General features: G+C 46.3%; 1 protein-coding gene across 1 annotated transcript in view; it reads right to left on the reverse strand.

The window, feature by feature from the left end:
* The window catches only part of LOC122933273 (troponin T, cardiac muscle isoforms-like), a 360698-nt gene that overhangs the window by 57996 nt on the left and 281638 nt on the right, over positions 1 to 21064 (reverse strand). The window contains exon 10 of the mRNA XM_044288150.1: positions 19498 to 19503. Coding sequence (XP_044144085.1) covers positions 19498 to 19503 — 6 coding nt within the window. The remainder of the gene's footprint in view (positions 1 to 19497; positions 19504 to 21064) is intronic.

A 21064-nucleotide genomic window follows, 5' to 3' on the forward strand; every position in this document is an offset into this window, starting at 1 on the left:
GTTGGGTTTATTGATTACAAAACCATAATTAAATTGTGGGCCTGGTGATCAGTTTAAAGCCTTTTAAGCAGCAGCATGGTGATAACAATGAGTGGCAAGGTGACATAGTGTTGAGATGGCAGCATGTGGAGGCCACATAGTGGCACAATGACTGAGTCTGGATAAAAGACTAAGGCCACAGATTGTTTAGAAAGATGCAGATGGAAACAATCAGTGGTGCTGTATCACTGTCACTTGCAGATTAATGCAGCCATCAAATTCAAATTGGGTTTGTCAATTCCACTTCAGCTCACCAGCAGGCCCACACCTAAAATCTATTATTGGTTCAGCTCACCTGCAGGCCCGCAACTCAAATCTTTTACTGGGTCAGCTCACATGCAGGCCCGCAACTCATGCTGCCTTGCTTTGAAGTAGTAGCCGTAGCCGTTTATTAGTCTCCCTCTCTGAAATCGAACAATGATTCCCCGTTACCAGTGGTCACCATTTTAGGTGCATAAAAGAACATCGAAAATTGATAGGGAAAATATTCAAATGGATCATGGACGTCATAAGGACGTGTGATCAGGCAGAAGTTATCTAGAGTCAACAAAGCAGCAGCAGGGCCTCTCCTGTATAATGTTTCCTCATCCAAAATACCGCAGTGACATTCCCTGTAATTTTTTAGTACTCATTCCAATAACAGAGCATCTTAAGAGTCCTTAATTGTTATTTATCGTCACTACCTCCCCGAGTCGGGAGTGGGTAATTGCTGCGCGCCTGCTGCCTTTCTTGGATGTTTCTGCTTTAATAACTTGACCCACCCTCTCCACCCAATCAGATTTCTGCCATTGACCTCCCTTGGATGTGGTATCCCTTTCTCAAGCTCACTCTCCGCATCGATCCCTGATTACCCATTACCCGTGGTCACCATGGTAGGCACAGAAAAGAACATTGAAAGTTGATAGTGCAGACATCCAAATGGATAGTCACCATCACGGGGACGTGCAATCGCCCAGAGGTTATCTATAGAGATAGCCTTGCAGTTCGCCCAGCGGTCGGTTTGCTTCGAACTTTGCACGTTCGCGATTCGACGATATGGTGATATTCGCGCCCACCATATTCTTTTACATTGTGAAGAACTTTGACCCATGACAAATCCATCAAGTGATACAGGACAGCCAATTGAGACGATTCAGCACATGACGTACCCCCTACCTTATAAATAGACCCGATCTGGCCGCCATTTTACATCCAGTCTTTTGCCAGTGTAGGGAGAGGTTGCTGTGTGGAGCAGGAACAGACTGTTAGGGACACAAATCGATAGCTAATAGGGCAACAAACGTCCTGTTAAGGCCTAGTATAGGTGTGATATCAAAAGGTGTGACATACTGAGGGGTGTAATATACTTATAATATATTTTCTAACATAGAAAGTATATTATAGTGCAATTGTATTGTGCAGCAGTTGTGTGCGGTTCTGCTGTGATACTGCAGCCACACAGAGTGCCAAACGCTATTTGAACGAATAATTTCTACTGGTGTGATGTACCAGTTGCCCCCCAAAAAACCTGATTGAAGCAGGGGTGTTATATACCAATATAGTGCATATATAGTGCATTTAGGTAGCTACCTCATCTACACAGAGTGAAAAACACTATTTGAAGAAATCATTTTTGCTGGTGTGATTTACCAGTTGCCCCCCCAAAAAACTGATTGAAACAGGGATTTTATATACCAATAATATACGTTCTATATAGTGCATTTAGGTAGTGCAGCATTTATCTGCGGTTATGCTGCGTCATCACATCTACACAGAGCGAAAAACACTATTGGAACCAATAATTTCTACTGGTGTGATTTACCAGTTGCCCCCCAAAAAAGCTGATTGAGGCAGGGGTGTGATATACCTTCTTCCACAAATACTGCTCTTCTATGGGGACTTTTGTCACAGGGTCATTTTGAAAATGACAGGCAGAGGAAGAGGCAGGCCATTCCGCAGAGGTCTGACAGGTGCACCAGGCCGGAGCCTAAGTGGGAAGTTGCAGAAGGTGCGTGCGATTACGTCAAAGGACGCACCAGACTTGGTTAAGTGGCTTACTTAGCCTTCGGCTTCTGCACCCTCCTCATCCTCTCTATCTGCACCCCCTTCACTCTCTGTTGTGTCCACCCCCAAAGACACCACTACCATATCCCCTCCGTTCGAGTCAGAGGAATTTTCCCATACATTCTAAGACCTTACTGATGCACAGACATTCTTGGAATCGGATCAGGAAGAGGAGGTATCAACGGTCGCCACCCAGCAGTCTGATGACAGTACCCAGATCAGCCCAAGGAGGGTGGTCCCCACTGATTGTGCCTACTTCGAGATCTCTAATGTCAGTGGTGGTGAAGGTGACAAATCCGATGATGAAGTGTTGATGGATGTCACGTGGGTGCCCACAAGAGAGAAAAAGAAGGGGAGTTAAGAGGGAGAGATGGAGCAGCAGATAGGGAGGAGAAGCAAGCAGAACTTACAGTGCACAGGAGGCAAAAATCAGACTGCTGATGTATCAGGAACAAAACATCCACCATGCACGGTCACATCTGGTGCTCCCAGGATGCCGGCACATGGCTCTGCAGTGTGGGCTTTTTTTAATGTGTACACTACTGACAATAGTGTTGCCATCTGCAGCCTGTGCTGTCAACGCATAAGTCACGATAAGCCCAACACTCACCTAGGGATGGCCGCCTTAAGAAGTCACCTGGCCTCCCATCACCAAGCCCAGTGGGAGCAACACCGTCAGAATCCACAAAGCCACACTCCCGTCGCTGAACGTCCTGCCTCTTCTCCTTCTCCTCTCTCCTCCCAGTTTTCCTCCACTCCACCTTACACCATTCCATAGTCACGTTCATCTGGAAAAAGGCAGGCTTCCTTACCCCAAATGTTCGAGCAAAAAAAAGATGAAAATGCCGGATAACCCTCTTGCCCAACGGCTGACCACTGTCTTGTCAGAACTGCTATCAACTACCGGACTCGGAGGCCTTAAGAAAATGTGTGGCCATTGGAACAGTGCAATGGAAGGTCCCGGAAGGAAATATTTCTCCCAGAAGGGCATCCCAGAGCTATATGGCCATGTTTAGCGGCAAGTGAATATATCTCTGGCACACAGTGTTGGTGCCAAGATACATCTGACAACAGACAGATGGTCTAGCAAACATGGGCAGGGAAGTTACAAAACTTTTACTGCCCACTGGGTGAACCTTCCGACAGCCGTCAAGCATGCAACCCGTGGCACACGTGTAGATTTGGTGTTACCGCCACAGATTGCATGCAGGCCTGCCTCATCTTGTCCTCCTTTTACTCCATCCTCCCTCTCCTCCTCGGCTGACTCCTCCGTTTCCACTGCTATCATCTCTTCTGCTGCACCCCCCAAGATCTCCAGAACCTATTCGACGTGCCAGGTGAGAGATTTCCATGCTGTGCTGTGTCTGTTGTGCCTGGAAGCCAAGAGCCACACCGATCCTGCACTCCTTTCAACTTTGCGGTCACAGGCAGATCAGTGGCTAACCCTGCTCAATTTGACAGATGGTAAAGTGGTGTGCGACAACGGTGCCAATCTGCTGAGCGCGCTGAAACAGGGCAAATCGACACACATGCATGGCACACATCCTGAACTTAGTCGTGCAGCGATTTGTTGCCAAAAACCCCGGGTGCAGGATGTCTTGCGGCAGGCCAGGAAAATCTCTGGCCATTTTACAAGATCTTACACAGCCATGGCTTGTCAGACGTCTGATTTGTGACTGCCTGATGCAATGGAACTCCACTTTGTATATGCTTGATAGGCTGCTCCAGCAGAATAGTGCAGTTAATGACTACCTGTACGAACTCTGCAGCAGGACAGGTTGCCGACTTCTGCCGACTTCTGCGGCCATTTGATGAGATCACCAAACTGGTCAGTCGCAGCCAGGGCGCCATCAGTGACATCGTACCTTACGCCTTCTTTCTGGAGTGTGCATTGTGTCGTGTCATTGATCAAGCCATCGAGGAGCAGGAGCAGGAAGATGAGGAAGTCACAATGCTGGATAAATTCCCAGAGGGGGCTACTCCATCTGAAGCAAGTCAACAAAAGGAGTCTGAAGAGGAGTCAGCGGAGGATGGTGCCGGGGCGGAGGAGGAGCAAGAAGAGCATGCTTTAAATGTTTCTGGGATCCTTAGTGTTGTCTGTGGATAGGGGGAGAAGAACGAGGACGACATTATCCTGGATGATGAGCAGGAGCCAGGCCATTCCACCGCTTCCAGTTTAGTGCAAATGGGGCCCTTCATGCTCAAGTGTTTGAAGAGGGACCCCCGTATAAAAAGTATAAAGAGCAAGGGCCAGTACTGGGTGGCAACTTTCTTAGACCCCGATACAAACACAAAATGGCAGAAATGTTACCACCATCACAGAGGGCTGTCAGAATGCAGCACTTCCAGGCCTTGCGTCGAGCAATGCTGGATTCTGCTTTTGCAGGCGCTGGCAGAGGAATTTCCACTCACAGAGAAACAGTTGCGGGTACTAATCCAACAGCGCATGGAAAAAGAGGGCAGTTTGAAGATATGTTGGTCACTTCGTATATGAGATCATTCTTGCACCCAACCCATCGACAGCCGTCCTCCGGATCCAGCCTCAGGGAATGCCTTGACTGACAGGTGTCTGACTACATTGGGTTAATGGCCAATGTGGACGCTCTGAGAAGCGATGAACCCCTAGACTAATGGGTGTGCAGGCTTGACCTGTGGCGAGGACTGGCACAATTTGCCATGGAACTGTTGGCTTGCCACTCGTCCAGTGTCCTGTCCGAAAGTACGTTCAGCACAGCAGGGGGGATCGTGACTGATAAGTGCACTTGCCTAGCTCACGACAGTGTGGACTACCTCACATTTCTAAAAATGAATGTGGCATGGATCTCGGAGGAATTCAACACATGTGACGAGTCGACCATGTTAGATTGAAATTCCTCATGACAGCCCACAAATATCTGCCACCACCCAGAACAAATCATAGACCTCGTCTTAGGTAAATACAGCGGCATAAAAGGCCTTTTATGTCAGTTGAATACCAAATTTTTTAGGCCTGTACTGGCCGGCAGTTACATATTTATCCTGTGACCGCCGAATGTACCTCCAGCCACAGAATCCAAAGTTCTTTGCTGTCAGGTGTATGCCTATTGGCTAATTATTGAGGCCTGTACTGGCCCACATTTACATATTTATCCTGTGACCGCTTAATGTACCTCCAGCCACAGAATTCCAAATTCTTTGCTGTCAGGTGAACGCCTATTGACTAATTTTTGAGGCCTGTACTGGCCGACAGTTACATTTTTATCCTGTGACCGCCTTATGTACCTCCAGCCACAGAATGCAAAGTTCTTTGCCGTCAGGTGAATGCCTATTGGCAAATTTTTGGGGCCTGCACTGGCCGACAGTTACATTTTTATCCTGTGACCGCCTAATGTACCTTCAGCCACAGAATCCTACAAAGTTGTGTGCTGTCAGGTGAATGCTTATTGACTAATTTTTGGGGCCTGTACTGGAGTGGCAAGTTCTCCCAACAATACTTAGTGCACCAATCACTAATATCTCATGAGACCTTATAAAATGTGAAGTTGTGTGTACGCAAAAAAATAAATAGCACCATTAGGGATTTTCACAATGCTGCTTTTTTTTAACACTCAATCTGCATATACAGCGATTGTTATAACATGCATGTGAAATGTAATCAAATACACTGCTTTAATGTCAAATTACTTACAGTGATCAGAAATTCTTCCTCAACGTCACGAAAATTGTTGTCAACCATCTTTTCTGATCGCATTCAACTTCGATCTAGTGGAAACCCAGTTGCTGTAGTAGACCGCACATATTTTGCGCATGCGCATAGGTAAAAATTACATTGGCAATATTTTGCATTGAAAAAAATTATGAATGGAGATCGCAAATTCGAATAATACATCTGGTATGTCACTGTCAATGTTGTGGGACTATTTGTGCACTTCTAGTAAGTATTTGGTGGCTGCAAATATGACCTGAGTGTATTCCAGGTTCGCCTGCCTTTAAAGTGAATAAGGCCCCCCGCGAACTTGCGGTTTGCGAATATTGATAGAGTCCGCAATCCGTCCCGGCCGAAGTTCGTCCATCGCTAGTTATCTAGAGTCACCAATGCCCTCGTCCCTAAGGTTTTAGATGGTCAGATCAGCAGGCCCTTGCTCCAAATGTTTTTGAGGGTCACCAGCAGGCCATCAATCATAATTTTTCAAGGGTGTGTCTGATGCCCTCCTTTATGTGTAACAAAGGGTGTTTTGGAGTGCCGTTTCCTTGTAATTTTTGGCAGCCCTTTCACTTAGTGCATAGGCCTTATGAGTGTATTAGTCCCACTACCTGAACAATTGTACCACAATGTGAATGAGGCCCTCCTTTCTGTGATATACAGGCTGTTTCGGAGTGCCTCTGCCTTGTAATTTTATTGCAGCACTTGCACATTATATACAATATATGGGGGGGGTTTTGTGCATATATATGTCAGTCTGTAAAAGTGGCGTACAACTCGGACAACATGGTTCCCAGCAGTGACCTGGGAGTCCAAGATGCATCCAGACATCGTCCCCATGGTGTTCCCGATCCATTTTGGTGGTGTTTCTGTCACTTTCTGACCTTTTCCAATGGACCAGGCACCCTCCCCTCTTCAGAGCAGGTGGTGCCTGGTTGTCTCTCATTGACTTCCATTATACTCGGGTTCTCGGCCAAGAACACAAATATAGCAATGTGTTCGGGCAGAACACCATAACACCTGAATACTTTGGTGCTCGATCATCACTAGTCTATGGATTAGTTGCTGTCTTCTCTCAGATGTCTGGAACTTGTCCTCAGCATGTGGGGATAGAGAGCCCCTTGAAGTAAGCCTCACACTACTCAGACACATGTAGAAACTCACTCTTGGCTTTCCTAGTAGTGATGTGCGGCAGGAGCAATATTCAAATTCGCCAATTTTTAGGCAAATATTTGTCATATATTCGCGAATTCGAGAATTAGCGATTATTTTCTTGATTGCGAAAATCGGCAATGTAATATGCTCGTATTGTGCATGCAATACAGGCGTGGGTCACTGTTGCTACATTTTTCAAGCTGCTAGAAGTTTCCTGAGACTGGAGAAAATGGTTGGCACAGCAGAACAATACAATAGCTTTATATGCAGATAGAGTGCTCCAATATATTTACGATTGCGCAAATCGGCAATTAATCGGCCTATTTTTGAGCAATACGTGCAACTTCACATTATAGCAGGGTCTAACTAGATATTACTGATTGGTGCACTAAGTATTGTTGTGAACTTGTGACATCACAGCACCATGTCTGTAGCATGTACATTGAACAAAAATATAAACGCAACACTTTCGACTTTGCTCCCATTTTGCATTAACTGAACTCAAAGATCTGAAACATTTTCTACATACACAAAAGACCCATTACTCTCAAATATTGTTCACAAATCTGTCTAAATCTGTGTTAGTGAGCACTTCTCCTTAGAGGAGATAATCCATCCCACCTTACAGGTGTGGCATATCATAGTGCTGATTAGACAGCATGAATATTACACAGGTGTGCCTTAGACTTCCCACAATAAAAGACCACTCTGAAATGTGCACAGTTTGATCACACAGCACTGGACCCGACTGCAGTATCTTCGTCGTAACTGACTTCAGTGGGCAAATGCTCACATTCAATGGCGTCTGGCACGTTAGAGAGGCGTTCTGTTCACGGATGATGAGTCCCGGTTTTCACTGTTCAGGGCAGATGGCAGACAGCGTGTGTGGCATCATGTGGGTGAGCGGTTTGCTAACGTCAACGTTTTGGATCGAGTGGCCCATGGTGGCGGTGGGGTTATTGTATGGGCACGCATATGTTATGGACAACAAACACAGGTACATTTTATTGATGCCATTTTGAGTGCACAGAGATACCGTGGCAAGATCCTGAGGCCCATTGTTGTGCCATTCATCCACAACCATCACCTCATGTTGCAGCATTATAATGCACGGTCCCATATTGCCAGGATCTGTACACAATTCATGGAAGCTGAAAACATCCCAGTTCTTGCATGGCCAGCATACTCACCAGACATGTCACCCATTGAGCATGTTTGGAATGCTCTGGATTGGCGTATATGACAGCACTTTCCAGTTCCTGCCAATATTCTGCAACTTCGCACAGCTATTGAAGAGGAGTGGACCAAAAATCCACAGGCCACAATCAACAACCTGATCAAGACTATGCGATGGAGATGTATTGCACTGCGTGAGGCAAATGGTGGCCACACCAGATACTGATTGGTTTTCTGACCCCCCCCCCCCCCACCCATTCATAAGGCAAAACTGTGCACATTTCAGAGTGGTCCTTTGTGGGCAGTCTAATGCACACCTGCGCAATAATCAGCACCTTGATAAGCCACACTCGTGAGGTGGGATGGATTATCTCGGCAAAAGAGAAGTGCTCACTAACACAGATTAAGACGATTTGTGAACACTATTTGAGAGTAATGGGTCTTTTGTGTATGTAGAAAATGTTTCAGATCTTTGAGTTCAGTTAATGCAAAATGGGAGCAAAGCCGAAAGTGTTGCGTTTATATTTTTGTTCAATGTACATGCTACAGACATGGTGCTGTGATGTCCCAAGTTCACAACAATACTTGTGAACCAGTGCACCAATCAGTAATATGTAGTTAGAACCTGCTATAATGTATCACACTACCTAACACCCTGCACTGGAACCTATCAGCTACACTCTATCATGGTCTATCATGATCTAACCTACTATATACATATATATGCATGCAAGAAAAAGTATGTGAACCCTTTGGAATGATATGGATTTCTGCACAAATTGGTCATAAAATGTGATCTGATCTTCATTAAGTCACAATAGAAAATCACAGTCTGCTTAAACTAATAACACACAAAGAATTAAATGTTACCATGTTTTTATTGAACACACCATGTAAACATTCACAGTGCAGGTGGAGAAAGTATGTGAACCCTTGGATTTCATAACTGGTTGAACCTCCTTTGGCAGCAATAACTTCAACCAAACGTTTCCTGTAGTTGCAGATCAGACGTGCACAACGGTCAGAAGTAATTCTTGACCATTCCTCTTTATAGAATGGTTTCAGTTCAGCAATATTCTTGGGTCGTCTGGTGTGAATCGCTTTCTTGAGGTCATGCCACAGCATCTCAAATCGGGTGGAGGTCAGGACTCTGACCGGGCCACTCCAGAAGGCGTATTTTCTTCGGCTTAAGCCATTCTGTCGTTGATTTACTTCTATGCTTTGGGTCGTTGTCCTGTTGCAACACCCATCTTCTGTTGAGCTTCAGCTGGTGGACAGATGGCTTACTTTCTCCTGCAAAATGTCTTGATAAACTTGGGAATTCATTTTTCCTTCGATGATAGCAATCTGTCCAGGCCCTGTCGCAGCAAAGCAGCCCCAAACCATGATGCCCTCACCACCATACTTCACAGTTGGCATGAGGTTTTGATGTTGGTATGCTGTGCCTCTTTTTCTCCACACATAGTGTTGTGTGTTTCTTCCAAACAACTCAACTTTGGTTTCATCTGTCCACAGAATATTTTGCCAGTAATGCTGTGGAAAATCCAGGTGCTCTTGTGCATACTGTAAACGTGCAGCAATGTTTTTTATTGGACAGCAGTGGCTTCCTCTGTGGTATCCTCCCATGAAATCCATTCTTGTTTAGTGTTTTACGTATCGTAGATTCGCTAACAGGGATGTTAGCATATCCCAGAGACTTTTGTAAGTCTTTAGCTTAGGATTCTTCTCCACCTCATTGTGCAGTCTGCGCTGTGCTCTTGCAGTCATCTTTACAGGACGGACATTCCTAGGGAGAGTAGCAGCAGTGCTGAACTTTCTCCATTTATAGACAATTTGTCTTACCATGGACTGATCAACAGCAAGGCTTTTGGAGATACTTTTATAGCCCTTTCCAGCTTTATGCAAGTCAGCAATTCTTAATCGTAGGTCTTCTGAGAGCTCTTTTGTGCAAGGCATTATTCACATCAGGCATTGCTTCTTGTGAAAAGCAAACCCAGAACTGGTGTGTGTGTTTTTATAGGGAAGGGCAGCTGTAACCAACACCTCCAATCTCATCTCATTGATTGGACTCCAGTTTGCTGACACCTCACTCCGATTAGCTCTTGGAAATATCACTAGTCTAGGGGTTCACATACTTTGTCCGCCTGCACTGTGAATGTTTATATGGTGTGTTCAATAAAAACATAGTAACATTTAATTCTGTGTGTGTTATTAGTTTAAGCAGACTGTGATTGTCTATTGTTGTGACCAGGGGCGTAGCTAAAGGCTCATGGGCCCTGGTCCAAGGGTTCAGCTTGGGCCCCCTTCCCTCAGTGTTTTGTGGCTAGGGAAGGGCATAGCCTTCACGCTGCCTGCGGCAAAAAAAATTAACAGTAAACCCCCCTATGCCAAATTCTTGACCTAAACCCTTCCCACCAGCCAGAGCTATATCTTGACCAGCATGCACTTTCTATAATACTGGTATCTTCTTATGTGGCACAAGGGTCTTTGCCCCCTCAGGCTCCTGGGCCCGGTAGCGACTGCTACCTCTGCACCCTCTATAGCTACACCCTTGGCATCAGTGTTCTGTCAGTGGTTTTCACTGACCACCGCTAGGAGATGCTCTGGAACCAATAATCAGCCTAGCAGTGTACATGGAATATGGCTGACACACGGGGGGGGGGGGGCAAAAAACAGACCCTTTACGCTACTTTCACACTTGCGTTCGGGGTTCCGCTTGTGAGTTCCGTTTGAAGGCTCTCACAAGCGGCCCCGAACGCATCCGTCCAGCCCTAATGCATTCTGAGTGGATGCGGATCCACTCAGAATGCATCAGTCTGGCAGCGTTTGTCCTGCGGAGTGGAGCGCTCAGCAGGCGGACACCTGAACGCTGCTTGCAGCGTTCGGGTGTCCGCCTGGCCGTGCGGATCCGTCCAGACTTACAATGTAAGTGAATGGGGATGGATCCGTTTGAAGTTGACACAATATGGCTCAATTTTCAAACGGATCCGTCCCCCATTGATTTTCAATGTAAAGTCTGGACGGATCCGTCTTAGGCTACTTTCACACTTAGAAATTTTTCTACAATATAATGCAGACGGATCTGTTCTGAATGGATCCACCGTCTGCATTATATGAGCGGATCCGTCTGGGCAGACCCCAGACGGATCCGCTCTGAACGCAAGTGTGAAAGTAGCCTAAGGCACAGATGAAACACTGACAAGACGTCACAGACATGTGAATGAGGTCCTAGGGCTCGCGCACAGGATCGTTGTTTCAGCCCGCATCCAACCAGCATTTTTTGCAAATCCATTCACATAAATGGGGCCGCAAAAGCTGCAGACAGCGAACCGTGTGCGCCAATGCATCCGCAAAAAGACAGAACATGTCCTATTCTCGTCCACTGTACAGAGGGGGATAGGGCAGGTCTATAGAGGGCAGGACGTTCCGTAAAATCCAGATCTGCAATTTGTGGACTGTAAAACATCCAACAGTCATGTGAATGAGCCCTCAGTCTGTACTTCTGCCATTTTATCTCCTTTTACAGAGTGTCATATTGTGGAAGATGGCATGAGGTGCCAAGTCACCACACACAAGTCACCACACATAAATACTGTTAGTGTACCCCGTACTTTCACTGCCTGCTGAGGAAAGGTTCTAGCACTCCCCATACTGAAGGACACTGACGAGACCTCGGTTCACTCAGCCGCCAGCACCAGTGAATGTCACAGTAACGGCCACTCGCCTCCTCATACAAAACACAGATTTAAATGCTTACTACGTCACCACAGCTCTAGCCAATCACAGGACGCGACCCAGAACCCCGGAAGTAGAACGTTCTAGTGACGTCACGTTCCACAGCTACAAACCTACTGGAGGGAGAGGGGATCACGGTGTGTATGACAGCAGCGGACGGTGTGAGGTGGCGGGGGCCCGCCAGCCACCGCACGTCCGCACAGTCACTGCCGCCTGCTGCTTCTGAGTTTCCCGTGATTGGGTTGCTGCAACAGTGGAAATCTCATTTACCCTTCCCTATAGTATAAGGTATAGGATTAGACAGTTTTACACCTGTAGATCAAGAGAGGTTATCTATATGATACAATGTCCGTTCAGCCTGATTTACATTGGGGAGACCACGATGGAAATTAGGGAAATAATTAACAAACATAAGAGCACGATCAGGAAGAAGGCAATGGACAAACCGGTGGCTAAACATTTTGTGGAGTGTGGTCACTCTGATGGTCTGATGCGGTATACCCGATTTAGCATTGGTGTATGCTTATTGTTTTTAAAGTGTTTTAACTGGTTATATACACTGTTTTGTACCAAGGGCTTGTGTGTTTTATACTGTTTTTTGCGCACCCGTAGGGATATTGGAGCTATGCTGGGACATCGGGACTCCATATGCGGCTTTTATGTTAGGAGGATATATCTGTATAATTCCCATTTGTAGTATGATGGATCGTGTCTTTCCCCAGAATGTGTTAGCACTATACTTTTTTTATACTTTTTTTTATAGTTCTAAATTCAGGCTGTTAGGAGTTAACATAGGGATAGTGCATGGGAGACATATATATATATATATATATATATGTATTAAGGCTAAAGTATTGCCGTATTTGTGTGAGGGGAGGCTCCCTCTCACAGCATATAAGGCTCACCCCCCGTTAACCCACGTCGTGCGGCTCGTTGCGTTTCCGACGAGTTCACTTCCGGGTCAGCAGAGCAAAGCGCGGTCGGAGTATCGTCGTCGCTCTGTTCTCCGGCGGCAAGCAGTCAGCATAAGGTGATATGGTTGGGGGACGGGGGGGAGGTGTTAGGCGTTAGACGCCGGTATTTTTGCATGGATGACACCGGGGTTACGAACATGTGCGCGGCGGTCACCGGCCGCGCCACTTACCCGCCACCGCGGCAGTCAGCCGGCGTAGCCTCGGTCCCATTCCGTGGGCATGGTAGGCGCGTCTGAAGTCCTGCGGCATGTGCCACCGCCACAAGTGCCTTGGTAGTCGGCATCTGGGTACGGTGCTTACGTGCTAGCAAGACATGGTTACAGTGCTCCTGGTCAGGGCAGTCTGGGAGTACCTTGGTGCCCTCAGGCCAGGCCGTCAGGGCCATGGCCTGGTCCGGCTCCTGGACTGTGCAACTTAGGTACCAGACTTGTAGTCACTGCAGGCAGCGGGCCATGTAGCACTACATTGTGGCTTCTATTCACACGCGTAGTAGCCTCTATCTTTAGTCAGCAAAGTCAAAGTGTAATGGTGGCACATCTATACTCATACTTTTCTCACTATAATCAACCTATTAGGGTCCTAGGCTCATAACCACGGTGTCTTTTTCAGGTCAGTAGGATTGTCATCCCACAGCACGTATTGGCCACTACGTATATCCTGGCACCTTGTTCCGGCAGGTAAAGGAAAATAAAATAGAATCATCGTGAAAATATACGTCGGGGGGGGGGGGGTGTTAGGGGAGGTAGAGGTGGTATGATGTATTGAGCGCTTTTCCTTTCCCCCTTTAACTTACAGTAGTGAGGCATACCTGCGTTAATTCAGGTAGGTGACTCAGGTCCGTCGCGGGGGGGGGGGGGGGGGTTCACGGTCTGATAGCACGGGGTGTGGCATTTAGTACAGGGTATTCCACTCCTGAAAGAAAAAAAAAAAAAGAGAAAGGAAAAAAAAAAAAAAAAAAAAAAATTTTTTTTTTTTTTTTTTAAAGGGCCATAGGGCACGAAGACATATTTTCTTCACCTTTTGTCACGGCCATAGGGCACGAAGGCCCGTCTCAGCAGCCCTTGTGTCGGGGGTTGCGGGCACTGACGTTCGTGATCTGCACACGCTCTTTAGTCTGTCACGGCTACAGACGCTCAATAGTCTGTCACGGCTACAGACGCTCAATAGTCTGTCACGGCCACAGACGCTCAATAGTCTGTCACAATTACAGACGCTCAATAGTCTGTCACAGTTACAGACGCTCGATAGTCTGTCACGACTACAGACGCTCGATAGTCTGTCACGACTACAGACGCTCGATAGTCTGTCACGACTACAGACGCTTGATAGTCTGTCACGGCTACAGACGCTCGATAGTCTGTCACCACTACAGACGTTCGATAGTCTGTCACGACTACAGACGCCCGATAGTCTGTCACGACTACAGACGCCCGATAGTCTGTCACGACTACAGACGCTCGATAGTCTGTCACGACTACAGACGCTCGATAGTCTGTCACGACTACAGACGCCCGATAGTCTGTCACGACTACAGACGCTCGATAGTCTGTCACGACTACAGACGCTCGATAGTCTGTCACGACTACAGACGCTCGATAGTCTGTCACGACTACAGACGCTCGATAGTCTGTCACGATTACAGACTCGTTATAAATCCGTCATGTCCACAGGTCACAAGGTATTCATATGTCTTGGGTAAAACGTGGATGTGGCAACAGATTCAGGAGTGCGATGCCCGCTTCACTGGGCAGCATCGAGTTGTGTTAACAGGCTCAGGTATCACGCGTCCGGTGACAATGGTGTTGGGAGCACGCGAGTAGATGCCCATAGGTAACCATAGTTTCCTTTAGTTAGGATGTCTCAGCAATCTCAGGTGGAAGAGAGCGTCGCATCTCACAGTAATGAAGATGTCCAATCCGAAAGAGAGGCGGTTCCAGCTCTCAGATCCTGGACTGTGCCGAGGCTCACGGCAGAACTATTGAGGAGAAGAATTCCTTTTCCAGCGACCGCTAGGAAAGCGGAACTTTACAGGTTGCTGTTCTCAGAACCCCCGGCTGCAGGGGAGGACTCGGGGTCCACGGACATGATACAGAATTCCTTATCACAACTCCATGCTGTAGTCAATTCAATGGCATCATCTTTGTCCCGCTTTCAGACCAGGTTAGAGGCGATGGAAAATGCGGCCTCTACTTCGAATGCGGTTGCCCCGAATACTACCGTGCAGTTACTCACTCAGTCTTCAATGATGGGCCCCCAGGTCAACCCTCTAAATATAGCGCCATGTCATTTCATTCCGACCAATGTGCGTCAAGACATATTAGATGGTAAGGATGTCAACCTAGCTTCCTTGCTCATAGCCACGCATGAAATGCCGGATAATAAGACCATAGCGTGTGGAGAGGTGTCAGTGATCCTGAAGTCTAGAGATGTTAGGCTTAACAGGAAACTTACCGTAGCAGAGTTCGTACTTGCTTTTAGCTTGTTCAGAGATGTAGTGTGTTCAGTGAGTCCTAATAGAAGAGAGGAGCTGGATCTGTACTTGTACAAGGTTGTGGACCTAGCCAACAAATATGGCGGTTCGGCGTTTTACGAATACCATAGGTCTTTCTCAGCTAAAGCGGCAGCGGCGCAGAGGCAGTTCCAGCATACCATTGACTGGTCCGTAGTCGACACCGAGCTGTTTTGCCGGCATTTTGCAGGTCTCAAAGCCCCGGCGTGTGGTAGCTGCGGCTCTTATGCTCACGCCACAGATTGGTGTGCTGGCGCCAGGCCAGAACGAGCACAAGCTAGCTACACTCCCCAACCTCCGTTTGCCAGGCTTACAACAGGCGTAGACAAGTTAGGGCGGCCGATCAAATATCTTGGTAAAACACAGATATGTAACAACTTCAACGCCGTGGGTTGTTTTTATAGTCATTGTAGGCTGCTGCACCTGTGTACCCTTTGTTTTAGGGCTCATTCTGTCACCGTGTGCCCCCAGAAGGGGCAACATGCGGCATGACTAAGCGTGGTAGACACGGATCTGCTGGCTATATATTTGCGAGATCATCCAGATCAGAGTTGGGTACAGTTTCTGATCGACGGCCTTCGGCATGGCTTCCACACTGGTCTGGTGGCACTGCCGCAGGTCACGTATGAATGCAAAAACCTGTTGTCAGCCGGCAGAGACCCGGTCTCCGTTTCACTCTTGCTAGCGGGCGAATTAGAGAAGGGATATTTAATAGGTCCAATGGCACAGTCCCCATATGATTGTTGGAGGGTCAACCCCATTGGTATCGTCACGGGGAAATTTTCAAATAAAAAAAGGGTAATCTACGACTTGTCAGCTCCTCATTCACTCTCCATTCCAAGTCTGAATTCGCTGATACCCTCCGAGGAAGTTTCCATGAAATATTCTTCCATAGATGAAGCCATACAGGTCATTCTGTCACTAGGCAAGGGTACCTGGTTGTCGAAAGCCGACATCACGGACGCCTTTAAGTTGTTGCCCCTTAAACCTCAGCTGTGGCAGTGGCATGGCGTTAAGTGGCAGGGACAGTATTATTTTGCGAATAAATTGACTTTTGGCGCTAAGTCGAGTCCCTGGCTTTTCGATCAGTTTGCCCAAGGCTTGCATTGGGTACTAGTGAATGTGTTTCGGGTGCACCACGTAATTCACTACCTGGATGATTTCCTGCTAATCGAGCCACCCACACGAGCCCCACGAGATCTCACGGTCTTGAGAGGAGTTTTTGCAGACCTTAAAGTCCCCGTAGGCCCCAATAAAGTAGAGGGTCCAGGTAATACCATTACTTTCCTTGGCATTTGCTTGGACACAGTCAGCATGCAAGCAAGTTTGCCTCACGACAAGTTAACCAGAATTAGAGAAGTAGTACACAAACTCGCTCGTGTTAGAGTCACCACCAAAACAGATCTCCAGAGTCTACTTGGTATGTTGAACTTTGCGATGAGGATAATACCACAAGGTAGATCATTCATTTCCAGGTTGCTGAAACTTCTACCCTTAGCCCCGGATCAGGATAGCGCACTTAGGTTAGATCAAGATGCGTTAGCAGATCTCGTGATGTGGGACGAATTTTTGGCGCAGTGGAACGGAGTGTCGTTTTTTGTCCCCTCTGTGTCTAGTCACTCTCCGGTTGTCCACACAGACGCAGCCTCTTCTACCGGGTTCGCGGCCATTTACAAGAAACATTGGATGGCCAGTCCTTGGCCGCCTGAAGTTTTATCTATTCCAGGCTTTCTACAGTCGTCCACTCTTTTTGAGATATATCCGGTAGTAGCAGCAGCTCATACGTGGGGTAGTCTGTGGGGTAACCAGACCGTGTTGTTTCTGACAGATAATGCAGCACTGGTGGACATCATGATGAAGGGCAGGTCTGGGTCCAGAGAAATCATGGCATTTTTGAGGAGGTTTGTGTGGTTGTCATTACAGTGTAGATTTAATTTTGTTTTCACGCATATTCAGGGACAGAGGAATCTTGCTGCAGACGCGCTATCCAGGCTCAATGTTCCATTCTTTTTACAGGTTTCCCCAGGGGCAGACCAACTACCAACTACGGTCCCGCAGCACAACCTGCTAGTTATGCAGTAGCACCGCTACTCCTCACCGCTAGATCCCTGGTGGAACAATCCCTCTCCGTGAACACATTGAAGGTGTACAAGACAGCCTGGTTGTTATTCAATGAGTTCAGAGTCTCACATCCACAACTAGATATGGGACACATAACCTACCTAATGGCTTTTATTGGGTTTTGCCACTCTAATTTGAAATTAGCTTACAACACAATCAAGCTATATTTAGCGGAATCCAGCATTACTGCTATCTGGCTCACCCGGAGCAGCCCTCCCTGTTTTCTGCCTATCCCATCAAGGCTATGTTACGAGGTATACAGAAAACCACCTTTCAGAAAGCCACAGGTCGTCAGCCGTTCACAGGTCCCATGTTTAGGGCAGTCTCCGACATGCTACGTAATCGGCCCTTCGGGCTAGAAACTAGTAGACTAGTAGAGACGGCGTTATACCTGGCATTTTTCGGCTTCTTAAGACCCGGGGAATTTACGTGCACAGCCTCTTCCAACAAGTTCCTTCGTAAAAAAGATCTAATTCCTGATAGTTCAGGGTTCTTGCTTAATCTAGAACAGACTAAAGCTGCTCGTCCAGGGGAGGTGGTACGCGTCAGGTATTTTCCCACCGGGGGTCAGTGGTGTCCAGTCGAAGTCCTAAACCAATGGTTACTTCATATACATACTTCGCTACCAGACTCGCCGTTGCTGCCTCACAACGGCACTCCTCTCAGCATTCAGGTTTTCTTGAAATACATTAGGACACTACTTGTCAATGTCAATGTCAATGTTGTCCCAGCTAGCATCACGGGTCACTCGTTTCGTATCGGCGCTGCCTCAGCCGCCTCCAAGAACGGTGTCCCAGTCCATGTCATCAAGAAACTAGGCAGGTGGAAGTCCTCGTCGTACCTTTCGTATATTCCAAACCCATGTCATGAAATGTCTGTTGCCTTTCATAATCTGTTGACTTAATTCGTGTTCATTAAAGCACTAGCTACACTAACGTTTGTACTTTTTGGCCACTTTAGGCTACCTTTACGACAGCAGTTATGGCATAATTCTACTGCTTATTATGGTTAGGGGGTCGTGGTAGGACACGCTTCGGATAGCCGTCCGAACACAAATATATATATAAAAGTATTGGTGATGGTGGGTGATATGAAAGGCGCTTACACTTGCTGTCATCCTTAGAATGATGCAATAAAGTAGGGGTAATGATCTGCTGTGGCAGATTAGATAACACATGTGAAACTGACAGCTGCTTATATTGTTTGTAAACATTTTCGCTGGAGTAGCGGGATCGAAGAGGTAGGCGGGGACTCAGCGGTCATGTGGTGATGATATGATCGTTATAGAGGACATGCCCACTCCCCAGGCCCTGCACGGCAGTGAATGTGAGTAATGACATGTGCAGTGCACTTTTGCAGACACGATATTGGAGTCCTGATGTCCCTTGACGTATGGCTACTTCCGGGTTTTGCTAGGTAAGGCAAGCACAGGTGTAAGTAAGTTATCTATAGCTGAAAGCAATTAGCCTAATGAGTATTTGCTTTGGATTGGTCATATTATTAAATGTGTGGGCGATATTTGTATTGTATTGGCTCTCCCAGTATGTGGGGGGAGCTGTATGCACTTTAAAAGGGTGGATAGTGTCACTCTGTATTAGGCTTGACAAAGGCTATGTAGTAGCCAAAATGTTGCTGTTTATTTTTATGGCACACTTTCTGTGAAGTCTGTCCAATAAAGAAGTCACTGGAGATGCTGCCGTTACCTTTGTTTGTTCTCTTCCAGGCCTAGTCTGTAATGATTGTGATGTTGGTTCTCGGCAACCACTTTTTTAACTTATAAATGACAGACTGCTGAAATCAACTCACCTGTCAGTTCTTTATTCTGCCGTTAGTATGGGCAGCATAAAGTTGATGACAGGTTCCCTTTAAATGTGAAAACTAGTAGTTTTCTTGCAAATAAATCAAAGTCTAGTCAACTATAAACCCAAGCCTTTAAAAGTGTTGGAAAAAGGGTTCAAGGCTTAGCACATATGTTATTATGTAGATACATTTCTAAGTATTTTGTATATTATATACACAAAATATAAATGATTTATAGAAAATTATGGATCACCAAAACCTACCTTTTACTTTTTATGGATCAAGAAGGAAGAAAAAGAGAAAATTGAAAGAAATAATTAAATTACAGAAATGAACTTGCCAAATAAAGCAGGGAACTGGAACATAGCGTGCCTTGCAAAAGTATTCACCCCTCTTGACTTTTTTATTTTTATTTTGTTACATTACAGCCTTAAGCTCAATGTTTTGTTAATCTGAATTTTATGTGATGGATCAGAACACAATAGTCTAAGTTGGTGAAGTGAAATGAGAAAAATATATAAATAAACCTATTGTTTAGAAATGAAAAACAGAAAATTGTCAGGTGCGTATGTATTCAGCCCCTTTGTTAGGAAGCCCATAAAAAGCTCTGGTGCAACCAATTACCTTCAGAAGTCACATAATTAGTGAAATGATGTCCACCTGTGTGTGATCTAAGTGTCACATGACCTGTCATTACATATATACACTTTTTTTGAAAGGCCACAGAGGCTGCAACACCTAAGCAAGAGGCATCACTAACCAAACACTGCCATGAAGACCAAGGAACTCTCCAAACAAGTAAGGGACAATGTTGTTGAGAAGTATAAGGCCCCTTTCACACGGGCGAGTATTCCGCGCGGGTGCGATGCGTGAGTTGAACGCATTACACCCGCACTGAATCCTGACCCATTCATTTCTATGGGGCTTTTCACATGAGCAGTGATTTTCACGCATCACTTATGCGTTGCATGAAAATCGCAGCATGTTCTATATTCTGCGTTTTTCACGTAACGCAGTCCCCATAGAAATTAATGGGGTTGCGTGAAAATCGCAAGCATCCGCAAGCAAGTGCGGATGCGGTGCGATTTTCACGCATGGGTTTTAGGTGACAGTCTATTCACTGAATTATTTTCCCTTATAACATGGTTATAAAGGAAAATAATAGCATTCTGAATACAGAATGCAGAGTATAAGAGTACTGGAGGGGTTAAAAAAAATAAAAAAGTTAACTCAACTTATCCTCTTGATCGCGTAGTTCCCGGTCCCTTCTTTATTAGCTGTGGTTTAAAGCACCTGTGGTGATGTCAGATCACATGCTCCATCACCATGGTGATGGACCATGTGATTGGAGCATTTGATCTGACGTCACCACAGGTCATTTAGCCCACAGCTAGTAAAGAAGGGACCGGGAACTACGCGATCAAGAGGATAAGGTGAGTTAACTTTTTTATTTTTTTAAGCCCCTCCAGTACTATTATACTCTGCATTCTGTATTCAGAATGCTATTATTTTCCCTTATAACCATGTTATAAGGGAAAATAATACAATCTTCAGAACATCAATCCCAAGCCCGAACTTCTGTGAAGAAGTTCGGGTTTGTGTACCAAACATGCACGATTTTTCTCATGCGAGTGCAAAATGCATTACAATGTTTTGCACTCGCGCGGAAAAATCACGCATTTTCCCGCAACGCACCCGCCTCTTATCCTGGCAAAAATACTGACGCCCGTGTGAAAGAGGCCTAAGTCAGGGTTAGTTTATTAAAAAAAAAATCAAAATCTTTGATGATCTCCAGGAGCACCATCAAATCTATCATAACCAAATGGAAAG

This window comes from Bufo gargarizans, chromosome 3, assembly GCF_014858855.1.
Source record: "Bufo gargarizans isolate SCDJY-AF-19 chromosome 3, ASM1485885v1, whole genome shotgun sequence".
Taxonomy (NCBI): Eukaryota; Metazoa; Chordata; class Amphibia; order Anura; family Bufonidae; genus Bufo; species Bufo gargarizans.